This window comes from Odontesthes bonariensis, chromosome 14 (assembly GCF_027942865.1).
Source record: "Odontesthes bonariensis isolate fOdoBon6 chromosome 14, fOdoBon6.hap1, whole genome shotgun sequence".
NCBI lineage: Eukaryota > Metazoa > Chordata > Actinopteri > Atheriniformes > Atherinopsidae > Odontesthes > Odontesthes bonariensis.
In genome coordinates this window covers 29,907,734-29,924,606 of record NC_134519.1, presented here as the reverse complement: position 1 = coordinate 29,924,606, position 16,873 = coordinate 29,907,734, and the positions used below count along the sequence as shown (strand labels likewise).

Genomic DNA, 16,873 nt, shown 5'->3' with positions numbered 1-16,873 from the left:
CCTTGGCCAGTGGAGGGCTTACTGTATTTCCACAGGCTAGTGCGTCAGACTAAAGATCATGTAACAGCAACAGCTGCGTCACATCTGGTTTGTTGTCAAATAAAACTTCATTTTAGCCATGAGTGTTCCAGCAACTGCCATGATTGCCGCTACTTCCTGCAGTCGTACAAAATACAGTAAACACCCAAGCTGTAAGATTTGTAACCTACTTAATCACCTGCTGGTGCAAAGAGGTTGATCTTCAGCTGGCCTGCAAATACTGTGCATGGCACTCATTCATACAATGTTTCAATGGAGTTTCACCTCCACTGATATTTACATATTACTATCCAGGATTTGTAGATAATGGACAATGGACTTGTTGTAGTATTAGTTAGTTAGTATTAGTATTGGCCAATCGTGTTTGAGTAGGCCATAATTGCATTCAGGCAAACAATTCTTTCAAAAATTTCAATCTTAATAGCTTTTTTAAATCTCATTTACACTTAGACAATGAATGGGACAGGGTACAAGAAATCTTGGCACAGGTATCCTCTGGCTACACTTGAAGCCTTGAAATATAGCCTGTTAACCCGGCTACTGCAGCAGACTGCAACACGTGTTCACAAAATGCCATTCAAACTGCTTTCTATTTATTTCTAAGAAGCTTTTTTTCCAAAGATCTCCTGTAAATGGATGTTGACTTTTTAAACACATGCCTTCTTCTCAAAAATGAAAGCTACAAAGAGTTTTCAAAAGTGACCCACAATGTAATAATGTGTTCTTTCCAGAAAGAATAGGAAAGTACGGTTCTTGCATATCACTTGACATTTTGCATAACTGCAGTTGGATTAGGTACTCATGATATGAACCTTTGTCATAGATGCCAGACCTAAAACCAAGTTATAATCCCCCTACTATGTCACATTGTAAAGAAAAGCTCTTGAAGTTGAAGCCAAAGGTTAGATACCTTTGACTGTTTGTGGCTTGAGCTGAATGTTTTAATGAGAAAGGGTTTATAATCGCAGAATGTCACATGGATTGAGAGAATAAACCTTGTACCCTTTCTGGTATATAAGAAATATGACTGCAGGGGTGACAACTAAGGGGCTTTCCATCAGCTGCTCAGGGATTAGATGATCTCCAGCAGGAAAAATGAAATATTCTGCTTGATTTTCCTGCAGGCCGTTAAACCGAGATAAACTTGTAACACAACAACACATTAATCTTCTGGGAAATGACAATTCAACCAAACGTATGCTGCACTGTAAAATACATTTTCAATAAATCATTAAAAGAAACTTAGTAAGGAAATTTCTTAGCATTTACTTAATTCTTAATTTTGGTGAGTCAGTAAAACCATATGAACTCAGATGAACAAAGGCCTTCAGTGGAGGTCAGCTGTTTAAGTGGTTTTATGACACTGAAAGCAAGAATCTACACTGAGAACTGTGAGAGCAGGTGGGACTGCAGTGTGTCATCTGCCATGTGCAGCCACCTGGATCATGAAGTGTGGAGCACACATACAGCAGATCTGCAAAAAGATTTATGGAGCTTACAGTCTTCCCTGCTCCATCTTCCCTGAGCAAGAGCATTACAGTAATCCCACAACCAGATGAAAGAGAGAAGGCAGAGGCTCCTTGGAAGGGAGTTATCAGTGGTATTACAGTGATACTTTGGTCTTTGCCTTGGCAGCCCAGATATTTACGTGGAACATAAATGCTCCACTTTTAAACCAGCAAACTCTCCCTGCAAACTGTGTAATACATTTGTTCAAATGCCCTAAATGCTGTAGTAGAATCATTGTGAGTAGAATAAATTGTGAGATTGCATTGTGTGCCCAGAAAGCTGTTTTGGCACATGAAGCGTTTACGTGACATCACAGGAATTATGAAGCATGAACTGAGAAATGTGTACACTGTAATTATGCAGATTTTATCCTCTATCCAACTGCGTATTTTATAACATGTGATCTTAACAATATACTGTATATGAATTCTTACCCTGACTGTGTATTTTTAACACCTAAACCTAACCGAGAATCAAGAAAGTACATCTTATTTTAAAACTCTGTGCGGGACAGGTCTTCAACCTGCAATCCTTTACACAAAGGAGCTACTGGTTCACAAATGGACTGTGGATTAGTGCCTTCTCCCTAATAACTACCTTTTACTGAGCATTTATGGCCAGTTAAACACTAACAACACATGGGAAGTGATTATTACCTATTATAAACCATCCTGGTAATAAGCAAATGAGAGGGGGGCTGGACACTTTCACACAGGGCTGTTTATATACTGTATCTAAAATTCATGGACTTGACACACGATGGAATTTGATCATATATTAGACTAGATCAGACATAATGGATGCTCAAACCTTATGCTTAGAGGGGCTTTTTCAAATCAATCCCTTTTCAGTTCATGAATTAACACAACCCTTAGTAGTTGTAATTTTGCGCTATATAAATAAACTGAATTGAAATTAGAACTTAGATGGAGAAGCTTAGTAGCCCATTTAATCCAAACATCTTCAAACCATGTTTTCAGCATTCATTTGTGAAAACAGCTTATGACACACTCATCACTCTGATTACACAGTGCTTTCTGCTGTGTGAATGTCGATACAAATCAAGGTCTTGTATGGTGAAATAGAACACATGTCAGGTAAAGCCTGGATTAGCTCTATTGACTATTTCCTAGTAAGAAAAAGAAGAAACAAATATTTAACAAAAAATTGATTCAGTTTTTTTTCCAGATGGGTTTTTTAAGTCGTAGTTTGTGTTTCTGTAGCTATCTGGTCATCGCTATGAGTCAGAGAAGAAATTCTTTATTGCTCTGCCAGACACTGCTGTGTTTATCCGTCTCTCTGTTCTTCGTACGAGATTAAGAAAACCAATTTTCTATAAACCTCTTGTTCATCCAACTTTGCTTCCTGACCTGCCAAGCCAACCAATAACACTATGTTACATGCAGTTGGTGTTCTAGCCATAGATTTGCTTTTTTATTTACTGAAGAAGACTGTGTCCGGGGGCTTTTTTTGGTAAAATAAATTAAGACAATTAACAGCAGGGTTTAGCAATAGAAAACATGTAATGTATATACCTCAAATCCACCTAAACTGAGGACAAGCCTAGTGATATCTCTGCATATACCATCACAACACAGGCTTACTGAAGTGGATTTTCAAGCAAAAGAGAGAAGGAGACTTTTGAAACATGAGATAAAACTGACAGGAGATGAGACTGAAGCCAGGCAATGTGTAGCAAGCACTCACTGGACTGCATAGTTGACTGGCAAACAAAACACACAGATTGGGAGTGTGTCCCTGATGGAGTAACCTCATCAGCTTCCATGGCCTTTCTTTGGTTGTTTCTGTAAACTGTGAATACCATTAATAGAACATCACATCTTGCATTTACTTCAAAACACCTTCTGTCTGACAGTTTATTACTCATCCTCTTAACTCGCTGTTCTCATTACATTATTTGTAAAGTTCATGCAAAGTTTAACACTAACTGGGATGTCAATGCTCTCCAAGCGGTATATTGCTACATACCCACCAGGGAAATCACTTCTCGTCAAAGACTTTTCTTTGAGAGATAATCATTTCCGTGTGAAAGTAACATTGTATTAAAAACGCTTCAAGGGTAGTCTGTGCTTATGTCTGTCTTATAAATGAAGCCCCCGATTACTGTGGAAAGTGGTATGGAAAGATTTATTTTAACACCTGTGTAAAATATAGGATGATGGGACGTAGTGACTCCAGTAGTCTGGACTGCAGGTAGGCCAATCCAACACCTGAACTCCTCTACTATGAAGCCATGCTGTTGTAATAGATGGAGCACATGATTTAGCAACGTCTTGCTGAAGGCTTATGTCACTTGTGCATTTTGTGCAACTCTTCTAATTGGAATTTTTTTCTGAAATCACTCACTATTTGTAGATGTAGTATGCTGCAGATTGTTGAATCTGCGCATCTTTATTTGTGAGAGACTCTGCCCCTGTAAGATGCTCTTTTTATACCCAATCATGTAACTGACTTAAGCTAATTGCTACATTTTCTTGCAGCTATGTCTTTCAAGTACCACTTACTTTTTCAGCCTATTGCTGCTCCCTTCTGAACTTATTTGAGATGTTGCCATCATCAAATTCAAGATGATCTAAAAGATTTCGGGACTTTTTTCAATGTCTCATTTAACATACGAGACATTAAAATATTGATTTGTGAGATTTATATTTCAGTGTCCCAACTTTATTGGATTTGTTGTTTTTTGTGTCTATCTTTGTAAGCTTTTGAGATTTTCTACTAAGCCTTTTTTCCCTTTAAAATACTGCTTTTCCAAAGATTTCTTTTCCATACAGGTTAGGATGTAGTGCTTCATAGAGGATTTCTGCTGGTAACTCTGGTAGCTTTTAAATTCTGCTGTAACAGCTCACCATGCCCACAAGAAAAAGTTTTGTACATGTGAGAGCAGCTGATTGAGCTTTCCAGGAGATGTCGAGGAGATGTCGAGAATGCAGACAGAGGCAAAAAAAATAAAAAAGAGAGCAAAGTGAAGAAATTTAAAACGATTTTTCTTTTGAAAAGGGCAAAAACTGATAAAAAGCAAATATGTACAGGTGAACAGCACAGACAACAGCTCCACAGGACAATCTTTTTTGTTTCACTCCATCACAAAACAGATATTTGCCCTCTCTGATTGTGTTTTTTTTCCACAGCAGAGGAAAGCTAAGGGACCAACAACAGCACTAACCCAACCAAGAGCAGCCCATCCCTCAGATCCCGCCACGTAAATTCTGAGACAAACCCCTGGTGGCAGCAAAATGCTATAATATGTAGACGAGAGTTTGAGAAGTCCCAATGCAGATAAGTTGTGGCAGTATGGTCGAAGCATAAATGAGGAATTTCTGTGTATCTATAGAACAGATGGTATTATTTTGGACATGACACTATGAAGGAGAGTCTCTGCCTCCCAAATGTTAAACTGCTTGCTGTGAGTTTCTGCCCATGTTGTCTTCTGAGAGAGTTCACATACATTAACTGCCAATGTTGCATGTGATGTCATCGGCGAGACGTGTGATGTCATCACTGCCAGGATACATGCATAACCCCCTAATGCATTAATGGTGATCTTGGGAAATTTCAGCAACAACTTTCTCTCATCTACTCTTCCAACTTTCTAACAGTTTGTCAAATGATATTTTGTTTTTCATTGTAAATTTTTCAAATCTTTTTTTCCCTTAATAATCGCTACTGCAACGACATTAATTTCCTCTTGGGGATCAATAAAGTATTATTCAATTCAACAATCTGAAAACTCTGGACAACCCCTCAATGCTCTCACAGAGCAGCTACATCAATGTATTTGGTGCACTGCAGACCTTCAGGCTTTTATATTTTTGGACTCTCACTATCAGGACAACTTGGGTGAATTCGTAAATTCGTAAGTTCCCTGAGTTGTTACTGAAGCTATGGCATTTGAATAACCTGTTCAATAGTTCAAATATTGCTGAAGTTCCAGACAGGAAATATATCAGCAACATCAGCAAAGGAGAGCTAAATTTTTGATGGGTGAGAGACATTAATTAGTTCAGGCTTTCTTTGAACAAGATTGATCTCTTGTGCTCCTGAGGGTAGTACACTCTCTAATGAGTATTGTGGTGTTCCGCAATAAATATGGTCTGACCATCATTATGCAGTTGATTAAACATTGCTCCTGAATAGAGCCATAGAGGAACTAATAAAGAAAATATGTAAGAATAATTTTACATTAAATTAGGCCCTGTGGTATCTGAAATAAAGCTTTCTGCATCAAGCTGAAGTTCACCTGAAAGTCATTGTAACTTGATTTTTTTTTTGCAGCCTGAAAACAAATAACCGCAGTGAGACCCACTGCTTCATTAGAAAAAACAAAAAACAATTTAAGGGTGTTGGGACTTGAATTTGACATGATTATCTGGCTATCCATCCTCATTAAATGATTGACCACATTGACACTTTGCAGTATTCTGATATGGTAAAAAATGAACCACAGAGCAAATATGTTGTATAGCATGATTAGAACAGCTTATTTTGAATGTAGTTTCAGTGTTAGATTAAAAGAAAGGAGTACAAAATAAGCACATTTTTGTTCAAAAGCAAACCAAAATGCCTGAGAAGCACACGTAGTGAAATTACTCTACGTTTATTATAAGGGAGCTTAGCTTTGAATTGAAATAAACATAAATAAAGGGATATTTTGTCAGTATTTGTCTCTATTAAAACAATATTTTGATTACATTCCCTCAAAAATAAAAGAAACACGGAAACGGAACATCAGGAGGCAGTAAGTGTAGTGACCATTGATTCTGCATGACGCATTCATGGGATAATCTGGTTTCCGCTTTGGCTGGTGCGCAGATGGCGCTGGGAGAGGGAAAAATGGGGACAGAGAGACTATAGGGCCATGGAGGATATTCACCCCTAGATAAGCCCTACTGTACCATATATCATGTCAAGCGGCTGGTCAGAGCATCCCAGTTTGATACTCTAACAGGAGAGGAGAAAGTAAAGCAGGATATCCAGCTTCACTGTTTCTGTGTGTGTCCGTAGCTTGATGGTTGTGCACGTCAGTAGAGGGTAGCACAAGAAACAGAAATATTCTGGCAATCATCTCTAATTGGCTGGGAGTGTGTGAATGATGATTATTTCAAGTGCAACAGCTGTGAGGTAACAAGCAACGCCTTCCACCTCCATTATCCATTATTGTGTCCATGAAGCTGCAGACAAGCACGTGGTGGAACACTCAGCATGCTGCAGAATGCAGCAGCCGATGCACAGTGTAAAAAATTTGCCCTGATTGCTTTTACATTCACTAGGCTGGAGTGGTGCACGGAACATGCTGTGATTGACCCCCTGCCGGCAAGCACTCCTTCAGATTGTAGTAAATGTCTCTTGGCGTGGAATGCTTATGTTTGGCAGGAAACATGAACTGAAGTGATACACTGCCCTTAATCTATTAAACTGAGGGAATGGATCATGACTTTATTGCAATGTGCAGGAAACAGATCCTCCTTCTGGTCTTTGCCTTGTGCTTAAACCACAGCGAAAAATGCAGAAAGAGAAACATACAGTTGAAATGCACATAAAACAGCGACAGACAGAGATAAAGACAGAGAGGGAGACAGCCAGTGAGGGACAGAGAGCGAGAGGATTAACTTATCATCCAGTCTTTGCTGTTGGATAGATTGTAAGTAGCTTATTGTACAAAGCACCCTGCATGTAACCGGTGCGTTTGTATGATTTGTTTCTGAGTGTTGTTTTTTTGTGTGTGTGCAAGAGACGTCACTGACCTCATGCAGGCAACTAAGAGATTTAGGCCTAAAATAATCAAACTGGAAAATCTGGCAGGCTGTGCTCCACTAAGAATCCATCCATAGCTATGAAAGACCAACAGCTTTTCATCCATTGAAATATTTCTCTTCAATCCTTGATGTTGAAAAAGGGTCATTGAGTGCTGCAACAATATCGTCTAGTTTCTATCTACCCCAAACATCATGGAGCCATCAACCAGAGTGCTGCAGGTCTAACTAATAAGCAGATGGAGACATCATGACTTGTACTTAAGTCATTGATGGAAGGATTTCTTTATTATCATAGTCATACAGTATACTAATATGATTAAAATGATTGCTATTATAAATTTTCACTTCCTGCTTTGAATGCCTTCTTTTAATTGAGGCTTTAAGGATTGGGATTGTTCATTCATACCCTACAATACTTTGTGGACACTGTGGCTGCATAGTAAAGGATATCATCTGTTTAACCCCTTTTCTTCAGACACAAATGATACTGTTTTCTCTCTTTATAAAGCTTATCTTTTAATTGTCTTTTTCATGTTGCTCCACGTTTGATCTGCTAATGTTTTATGCACAACAAGGCTGAACAATTCCTGGATGATGATTAAAAGTATTTCTGGATACCTGTTTGTGTGGAATTCTCAAATGGTTATTCTCACTGCTTTACGATTCAGAAGAAAACTTTAGTCGCTTCAAATTGACTTTCGAACACCTCAGCAGAACATTCAAAATGTTCGGAGAATGGACAGATTTTCTATTTCATTGATTCTACAGAGGAGATTTGAAAAAGGGACCAGCGCCCATTTCTCAGACGAAATATGTTAATCCCTGCAACAGTGTGCTACGTACGTAATAATGAATACAAGTAAAACTCTTTACATGTTTGGGGTGTACAAAGGATTGCCTGCAGTGACAGTGATGTTTGCCTGGAGACTGGAAATACTGTATCCCCCGTTTACAGCTCGTTCTAATTTGGCTCACTTCACAGTTTTACACTCTTGTAGTGCATTGTATAAAAAAAATGGTGCAAAGCCAATTTCTGGATCCTGCTTTTAATGCCTCACTGACAACCAAGCAATGTATTTTTTTTTCATAAGCTCTGTAATCCACAAAAATAATTCAGTACTCTTCTTTACAGTCCAGCACAAGCCACACATGGCATTAAAGAGTTGGTGTGTGTTTATGTGTGATAGAGCTGCTCCTACCTGGATACGACGAGGGGCAAAATTAACATCTTCAGCATCCTCATTAGTAGTTCTCCGGGAAACTGGATATACTTCACCTCCTGCAAGCAGCAGAGACAAACAGCATTTTCATTGTACTAGATATTCGACATCAGCTCGTCATGGTGCTCATGCTTAAATTGTTCATAGCGAGCTGGAAATAAAGCCAAATGTCTTCTCTATACAGGCCTCGAGAGGCCCCTTCTTTCCTGTGTATCTCACTAAATGGAGACAGTACCACAGGTACATTGTTGAGTGTCTTGCAATTTGGAATAGTATTTTTGATTGTTAGCTCTTACAGACAGCATGAATGTTTGAATGAAACATTGCTACAACACAATGGTCATATGCTCGGAAAAGACACAGGTCTCCTTGAACTTCCGCTTTTTCCGAGCATATGACCGAGCAAACTATACCTGGTTGTTATAGTAACTGTTATTTTAGTTTTTTGTCAGTAAGTACTAATGCCATAAGGTCTGTGTTTGTGCTGCGTGTCAGCAGTTGAGAAAGCTGGGAAAGAATTGACTTACATCTCTAATTAGTGACTGTTCGACTGAAACAGACTTATATGTAAAGAGTGATCATCTCAAAACATTGTGTTTGATTCTTTTCATTATCATCATGCTCAATATGATCATGTGAACTGTGCTTACTGAGTCTGCTATGAACACTCTTTAAACCATGTTGACATTTTGTTCAGAGAACACAGAAACAATAGGGCATGAAATATTGTTGCCAAATGAGTTTATTAGTCATTTAACAATTGCCAAATAATAGGTTCAGTCTGGAATTTCAGTATTTCTCCAACTGAAGAAAAACAAAGAAAAAGTGGAAGTTTAGAGCTATTACAAGCCTATTTTGCAGAATTGCAGTATAAGACGTCTGTTTGATCACATCTGTTAGTCACACATTTTTTGATAGAAGTGTCTTTATGTCACTGTGAATGCAGGGACTTCTTGAATGTCAATGCACAGCAGTGAAATTTTTCAAAGGCTTCAAAAGTTTTAAGTTGATACTTTCAACTGAACTCATAACAGTTCCTTCAAAGAGCTTATTGAGCTAATCATTACCATACAATATCGAAAAGAAGGCCTTTGGAGCTTTATAAGATCTGTAGCAGTAAGAAAAACATGCATCATGGACTGAAGTAGGGTTGGAATAGTATGTTCTAAAGTGCTCAAATGAATGTGATGAATATTTTCAGGTTGTACACGATATTCAAAGTGAGACTGTATTCGTAGAAGAGTGCTCAGAAATGACAGACATGAAAGGAGTACTTTTTAAAAAATTTAACTACACATCCAGATAAACATAACTTTCCCCACTGCATAATTATTTTGTCTTTGCCACTGCAGCAGAGAAAAAAATAGAGAGAATTGATTGGACCTGCAATATGTCTCTTTCCAGAAACCCCTAAAGGAGACATTTTTGTGGTGGGTTCTCAAACTGTACCAGCAGCAAGAATCCCAGAAGCTCTGCAAGCTAAGATGAACAGACAGTTTCTGAGTGGTAATATAACATTATTAAAGGGGAAAGAATGCATTCTGGTGGCGAAAGTACTGAGTTTGTTGTTCAAGAATACAGCTGTGTGAGTCACGTGAAGATGTGTTTGAAAAAGGAAGGATGGCAACACAAATCTGAGAATCCAAGTTTTAATCTTCAGAGATTAAATGATAACATTCAATGTGTAATCATTTACAATAATTTTGTAACCAGCTGGCGGGCATTTTGAGGATTTTCTCAAGTAAATGTGGATCAGAGAAAAACAACAACAACAAAAGAAGACAGAATGTCTTAAACACGTGTGGTTGTTGGATTAAATGCTGACTGTGAATAGCCGCTGTCAGGAGGCTAATGCAGGTCACTACCTTTTAGAACCCTGGCCTAGATTCACCACACTTGCTGCATTTATCTTCAGTCAGGCATTAAAAGTCTACACATTTCCCTAAGCTATGTGAATTCTTTCTGCTCAGCCCAACCAAAACAGTAATCAATATTAATTTGATAGATCTATGTATTTAACTTGAAAGATGTTGGCTAAAAAGACAGACATTCTTTTCTATATGTGCAGCTGCTTGCATCTTTTATATAATTGTTCACATGTTCCACTCTGTGACAGCTTTGGATTTGGTTTGCACTCTGTGCAACATTGATCCCAGCTAAATTTTCTATAGGTGTAATGGGTGACAGTAGGACAAGGAGAAGAGTGGAAAAAGCTTATGCCCAAACCAAACAGTTGTGAGGAGTCAATTTAAGTACAGTACATGACATCTGTGCAGCAGATAATGGAGCAATAAAAGCTTTTTTATTTCTCTTTTGAAATGTTGAAGCTTTTAGGCTAAATGAGTGTGTGTGTGTGTGTGGGTGGGTGCGTCTTTGTCTGTGTGTGTGTGTGTGTGTGTGTGTGGCAAGGTGTCTTTGTATGAGAGCTTGCAGAGTAAATACACAAATGTACATACGTGTGTGCCCGTGTGTGTTTGCCCTACTGTGTGTGTGTGTGTGTGCGTGAAGAACAGCCACAGCTGTCCCTGAATCCTGGCATCTGGCAACAGTGGGTGCATGTCAGATATTTAGTATACTTACATCTACACAGACACACGGACACACAGGAAGCTGATTCACCTACATATGTTCTCATTTTCACCAGGCACATAGATTCCTGAGGTCCGTCTTTACACTTACACCTAATAAGGCTCTCATTGAGTCCATCCAACATGTGATGCTGGGAATCATTTATGGACAGCAGACATTTATGTGTCTTGACAAAAGAAGCTGCCTGACATAGGCATTTGGTAGAAGTTCAATGAAAAATGTTCATTGTGCTCGAAGAGCAGTGGGAGCAGGAGACAATTAAAGGAGCAATTAACTTTGGAATTCTCTTCCTCTGTCAGTTACTGTCAGCTCCGGAGGTAAAGAGGTGTCAGTACAGTTACATGCACATATTTATTAGCCTAACATTGGTATCAGCTTGGTTTCCAGCTTGTTAACTGCAACTGGCACTTTGGCAAATAGGATAAAATCAATTGATAGGAGTGGCTGGTATTTATCTGGTGTGTCCTGGTTGTCCTGCATTGACTTTGCCCTGAAACTAAAAAGATGTATTTATATTTCATTTTATTGGGCACAGTGAAACTTTAGCTTTGAATACTAATTTTGTTGATATTGGCTAACAAGGCCAAAAAGTCTTCAAATGTTTTTGTTTTTTTTAAAACTCAATTTCATGTGAAAGGTTATGTTTGGGTTTGTATAGATGCAATTGTGCTTATTTAAAGACGTGATGGAGGGCAGAAATACTTTCAAATCAATCATTTAAAAAAAAAACAAAAAAAAACATTCTTATGGTAAATCCCTGACATTCAGTTTTGGCCATCGACCAACCTATTATTTTTAAAATCAGTATTTGTATTCATTGGAATTTAACAACTGCTGCATCCCTGGTGATAAATGTGTAAATGATGGCATAGTTAAGCCTTGAAGTTTTCATTCTCTCCATTTTGTTTAGTTTCCCAGTTCAGTCAGGCAGTTTGTCTTTTGACATTTTTTTTCCATTTACTATGATGCACAGTATGTTCAGTATTAACAGACTTACCTTACTTATTATCATCTGAATAAATCTTTGTCTAATTCTGGCAGAGATAAACAAACAAGAGCTGTTTGTTGTGTTTGTTAATGAATTTGCTTTTACGGAAGGTAAATTCCTGATTAAAATTCAGCATCTAGGTTCTGACCTCATCACTTTCAGCAAAACAGCTAACTGTTGCATAGAGAAAATAATGTTTCCACTAAATTAGCGTGCTTACTCTAATGATTTGTGGTGAATTATCACCATATAAGGGTTTTGACTCGGTTCCAATTTGACCCCAATTCCAAAAAATAAACAAAAGCAAAATGGTTGAAATGCTTGGTAAAAATGCATGAAAACTAATATTTTATTTCATACTTTCAGGGAAAATATTGGCTCACCTGGAATTTGAAGTTAGCAACACATCTAAAAAAAAAGGTTTTAACGAGGGCAACAAACAGCAATAAAAGTAAGTTATACTGAAAAGAAACATCTAGAGAAACATGTTGCAACTAGGTTGGTCAATTGGTAGCATGTCAGTAACCTGATTGAGTACAAAAAGCACCCTAAGTCATTTTCACATAAGCACGCAAAATACTTTTTGTATAAAGGGAGGACTATTTGATCTGGACATTTTCCACAGTCACTGTTGACTTGTGTGTCACAGTGGGAGACTTTCTGCTGGAGATGTGCTCTCACTGCAAAAAATGTAAGGAGGGAACTGAGAGAGAACCCTATATAGTGCGCAGGACACAAAAAACGGAAGCAGAAATTTCGCTGCAAAAATTCTGTCAAGCTTCCTTTACAACCTATAAGAAATAGCAGATGAAACTTCTTGTTGTGTTGATATCAATAAAAAATGTGTTTGTACATATCCACAATAGGGAGGAGAAAATTGAATGCAACATACAGCAGAAGGAAGAATGAAGGAACAGCTCATATCAGAACGCACACACACACATTCACACACAGGCAGTAAATACTGCGTGAAAGGTACTACCTCCAGAAGGGGTCCTTAGGCAAGACCCCCTTACCCTACCAGTGTAGGTCGCTTTGAATAAAAGCGTCTGCCAAATGCATAAACATAAAACATTCATGTAATGCTATTGGAATAAGTTTCATTTGTGCACTAGTTTTGTTTTGGACCAATCATCTATTTGTCAGTTTTAAACACTAACCCCATTGTCTGTAGTCTAAGTGCCAATTAGTGACGGCTGCACGCTAACTGGCTAAACTAAGGTAGTGAACCATCTGGTAACCATTGCAGCTAACTTGCTAAACATCAGCTACTTGATCATTCACCACGGCCTCAAAAGCTGCCAAAAAACTACAAAACTACAGTGGGATGGAAAATTTTCATTGAGATGGAGAAGAAATGGTGTTGCAAAAATCATTAGCAAAGTCTTTGACCAGCACAACAACTCACAACCTCTGGGCTAACGTCACTCCAGTGACTTACGCCTCATCAGATGTTGTAATCCAAATAGTTAAACAATAATCAGAATTATTTGGTATAAAGCCAGCACTTCCCTCGTACAAGAGAGTTCAGGTGTTCAAGATAAAACATGAAAATCTGTCTGATGCGATGAAACGTGTGCGTTTGTGTTTAAACTACTGCAGTAATAATACGAACTGATGACTGTGACACACTCTTCGGAAAGGCTGCTTTCTGGTACTTCATTTCCATTAATTAGCAGGTGCCTCCAGCATTTTTTGCAGGATTTATTTGATTTTTACTTATGCAGTCCTTTTGGTATGCGCCTACAGCTACCACACAGCAACAGAGGACTGTGGACAATAAAACATCTTGGCAGTTCACTGTGATGAATTCAGCTGAGTGGCTTCTGTGGTGCTCGATGACTTTAAAATAGGCATGAGTTATAGTTACCATTTCCATGCACCCATTTCCAGTTTGACTTTTACTTTTCACATATTCCTGCAGTACTTTAAACTGATCTTGTTGGAAGATGAAGTGATTTTGCCTACATTGTACTGACAATTTGTGTGTGACACTGAGTTTATGTTAATATGAGAGTATTGGAGTGTTTTTCACATGCAAAACAACTCCTCCTAAAAGAGACACAAGCTTAATATACTTAGACGAATGTCGGTGTGCTAACGTACATACAACTTAAATGACCCCCTACTGTGAGGACTGTATAAAACAAAGCACAAGCGTTCTAACATGATTGCAATGCCTACATACAACCAATGCCACACATCGTCATCAGCCAATTTCAACGCAATCCCTTTATCATTTGAAATCATACCATTCCTGTCAAATCTAGCTTGGAATGCTGTCTCAGCAGCCTCATAGCATTCTCTGAGTTCCGACTATTTAATTCCTCTTCCCTTTTGGTCTTGTGTGAATTACATAAGAACAAATGATATGATGGTTGACTGAATAATTCTGAGGCCGGTTGACAACTAATCTCCCCGTAAGCAATCCCTTTCTAAAGGTTCACTCAGGCCAAATAAAATTGAACGACATCTTAAAAAGGCAGAATAAAACAGAAGCCTCTCATTCTTTGGAATGAATTTTGCAATATCTTGCCCAATTCCCCCATGTAGCAGACACATTTCTAATCCATGTGAATATGAACTTCAATTTTATGTAGACAATTATGGAGAAGGAAACAAGTACTTTGGTTCAATTAGACATGAATAGAGGGGCTTTATTTCAAAACACAGGGCACTATCTTTATCTGTGAGACGTTAAGTGTATTCTGCATATTCATGCCATTGTGATTTCTTGTTTGCCATCTCGAGACAAAAATCAAGTTAAGTCAAAAGTAATGAACGATTTCTGGGTTAAGACTGGCTTTAAAGGTTAAAGATGAAATAATGTACGATTAACACTAAAATTGTGGTAAGGCATGGGAAAAGGATAAACCTTTTTGTGTATGTCTTTGCAAAAACGGAGTAAAGGCAAGGAGGTCAACCCGCTCCGCAGGGAACAAGGAGCTGGCTTATCTACTGAACAGAAGTTGTGTCTGAATCCATCCTGGAATTCTAAGAAGATGGGGATCACACTAAGACATTTGGGGGGGTGATAGGGCAGGCAGATGAGAGGCAAAAAGGGCAATGTGTCTGTGTGTCAGGGAGGGTGGGTGGTAGAGGGTCACCATCATTCTCCAGTATTTTAACCAACTGACCTGCGTGGAAAGCTGCTTGCCTTTGAGGAAGAAGCCCAGCAGGCAGCCGATAACCACAGCCAACACAGACAGGATGAGCAGTCCGTTCTGCTTGCAGACATTCTTCACCCGGCCCCACACTTCTTCCAGAGCCACTGCCATCCTCCTTCACCTTTTTGTCCTGGTCCTGACTGCAACCTCACAACCCCTCAGAGAAAACCACCAGAGCGAGCCCCCCTTTCACCTCTTATTCAGCCATATAGAAACGCTACAGAGCCAACAGCTGCAACCACACTGGAGGAAGGAGCTGGGTGTGGATGTAGCAGGTGGGGCAAAGTAGTTGGATGCACGCTGATGAGGGAGAAGGTTTTGTAAGAGAGAAAAACTCCCAAGAAAGAGAAAAGTCAAGAAAAAAAAGTCGATTGGATTTTTGACAAAGAAGGATGACTAAAAGTTGAGGTAGTGGTCCAAAAACAAATTACTTTAGGAGTAAGTGTTTCTCCTCTAAGCTATGACCTTCGTTATTTCACATGAAACCAAGAGCATCACATAGACTCACTCGCTATCTCAGTCAAGCTGTGTCTGTCTCCTTTTCAGTCAGTCAACCCCTCCAGCAGCTCCCTTCCCTCCCCCACAGACACATTTCAACTGGTGGCCAACAGAGGGCCCTGCGACAGCTGGTGGTATTGTCATCAGGGTTAATACTACGATCCTATTAGGCAGCACTGCACAACTCAGATCTAAGGCTGGATTAAAGTGCTCTCTGAACAATTGGACAGCAGATTGTACAAACCACCAAAAAGGAAAGAAGAAAAACAAAGAAGAAGAAAAAAAATCCCAACAAGTAATCCGAGGTGAAGTGACCGAGGTGACTGTGCAAAAAGAAAACGGAGGCGTACAGCCATGATTAGTTGCATTTCAGCCTCACAGATGTATGACTGAACATAATAATGACAGCTGAAGCTACAAAACAGAAACAAGAACATTTCTACACTGTGTGAGTTGCAGACGATTAAATCCAGTCTCACAGCTTTCAAGTACTGACGTCAGATGAAAACAAGCTAAAGGGTTGTACAACTATAAATCTGGAATCACAGTACATTAAGAAACAATTATATATACAGAATGCCCTATATCATTCTGTCAATTCTAATGTGGGACTGAAAATTTATTTTAAAAATAAACATGATAGAATACTGTTTTTGGAAATCCCACAATGTGTCTAATTCATTATCTCAATCAGTTTCAACAGTCAGTCAATTCCTCTCTCTGTTAAGCTAGCTTTCCTCTGAGGTTTGATCATATCTTGGTCCCACTCTTAGAAATCCCATTTAAGAAACTTAGACTTTTTGCAAAGGTGAAACCTGCTTTTTTTTTTTTACTGACTATGGCCAAACGTGCATTTATCACCTACAGACTGGATTACTGCGATCCATAATACATCATGAAAAGTGCCTAACCCTAACCCTATGTCGTTTTTAGACTTACTATATAGATGAATTGACTTGTATCTAAGAACAACCACTTCCTTCTAAAGAAAAAGACTTCATATGTCCTAAAAATACCTTTACTTAAACACAGATGAAGATAATATTTCACATTTATACATTAAACTAATAAGTTGGTACGCTGGTG

The 16,873-nt window shown here is 38.7% G+C and overlaps 1 protein-coding gene across 1 annotated transcript in view; it reads right to left on the bottom strand.

Moving 5' to 3' along the window:
* The window catches only part of slc1a7a (solute carrier family 1 member 7a), a 34,426-nt gene extending 19,026 nt beyond the window's left edge, over positions 1–15,400 (bottom strand). Inside the window, exons 1-2 of the mRNA XM_075482388.1 lie at positions 15,260–15,400; positions 8,525–8,604 (exon numbers count right to left, since the gene is read on the bottom strand). Coding sequence (XP_075338503.1) covers positions 8,525–8,604; positions 15,260–15,400 — 221 coding nt within the window. The remainder of the gene's footprint in view (positions 1–8,524; positions 8,605–15,259) is intronic.
* Positions 15,401–16,873: the final 1,473 nt, after the last annotated feature.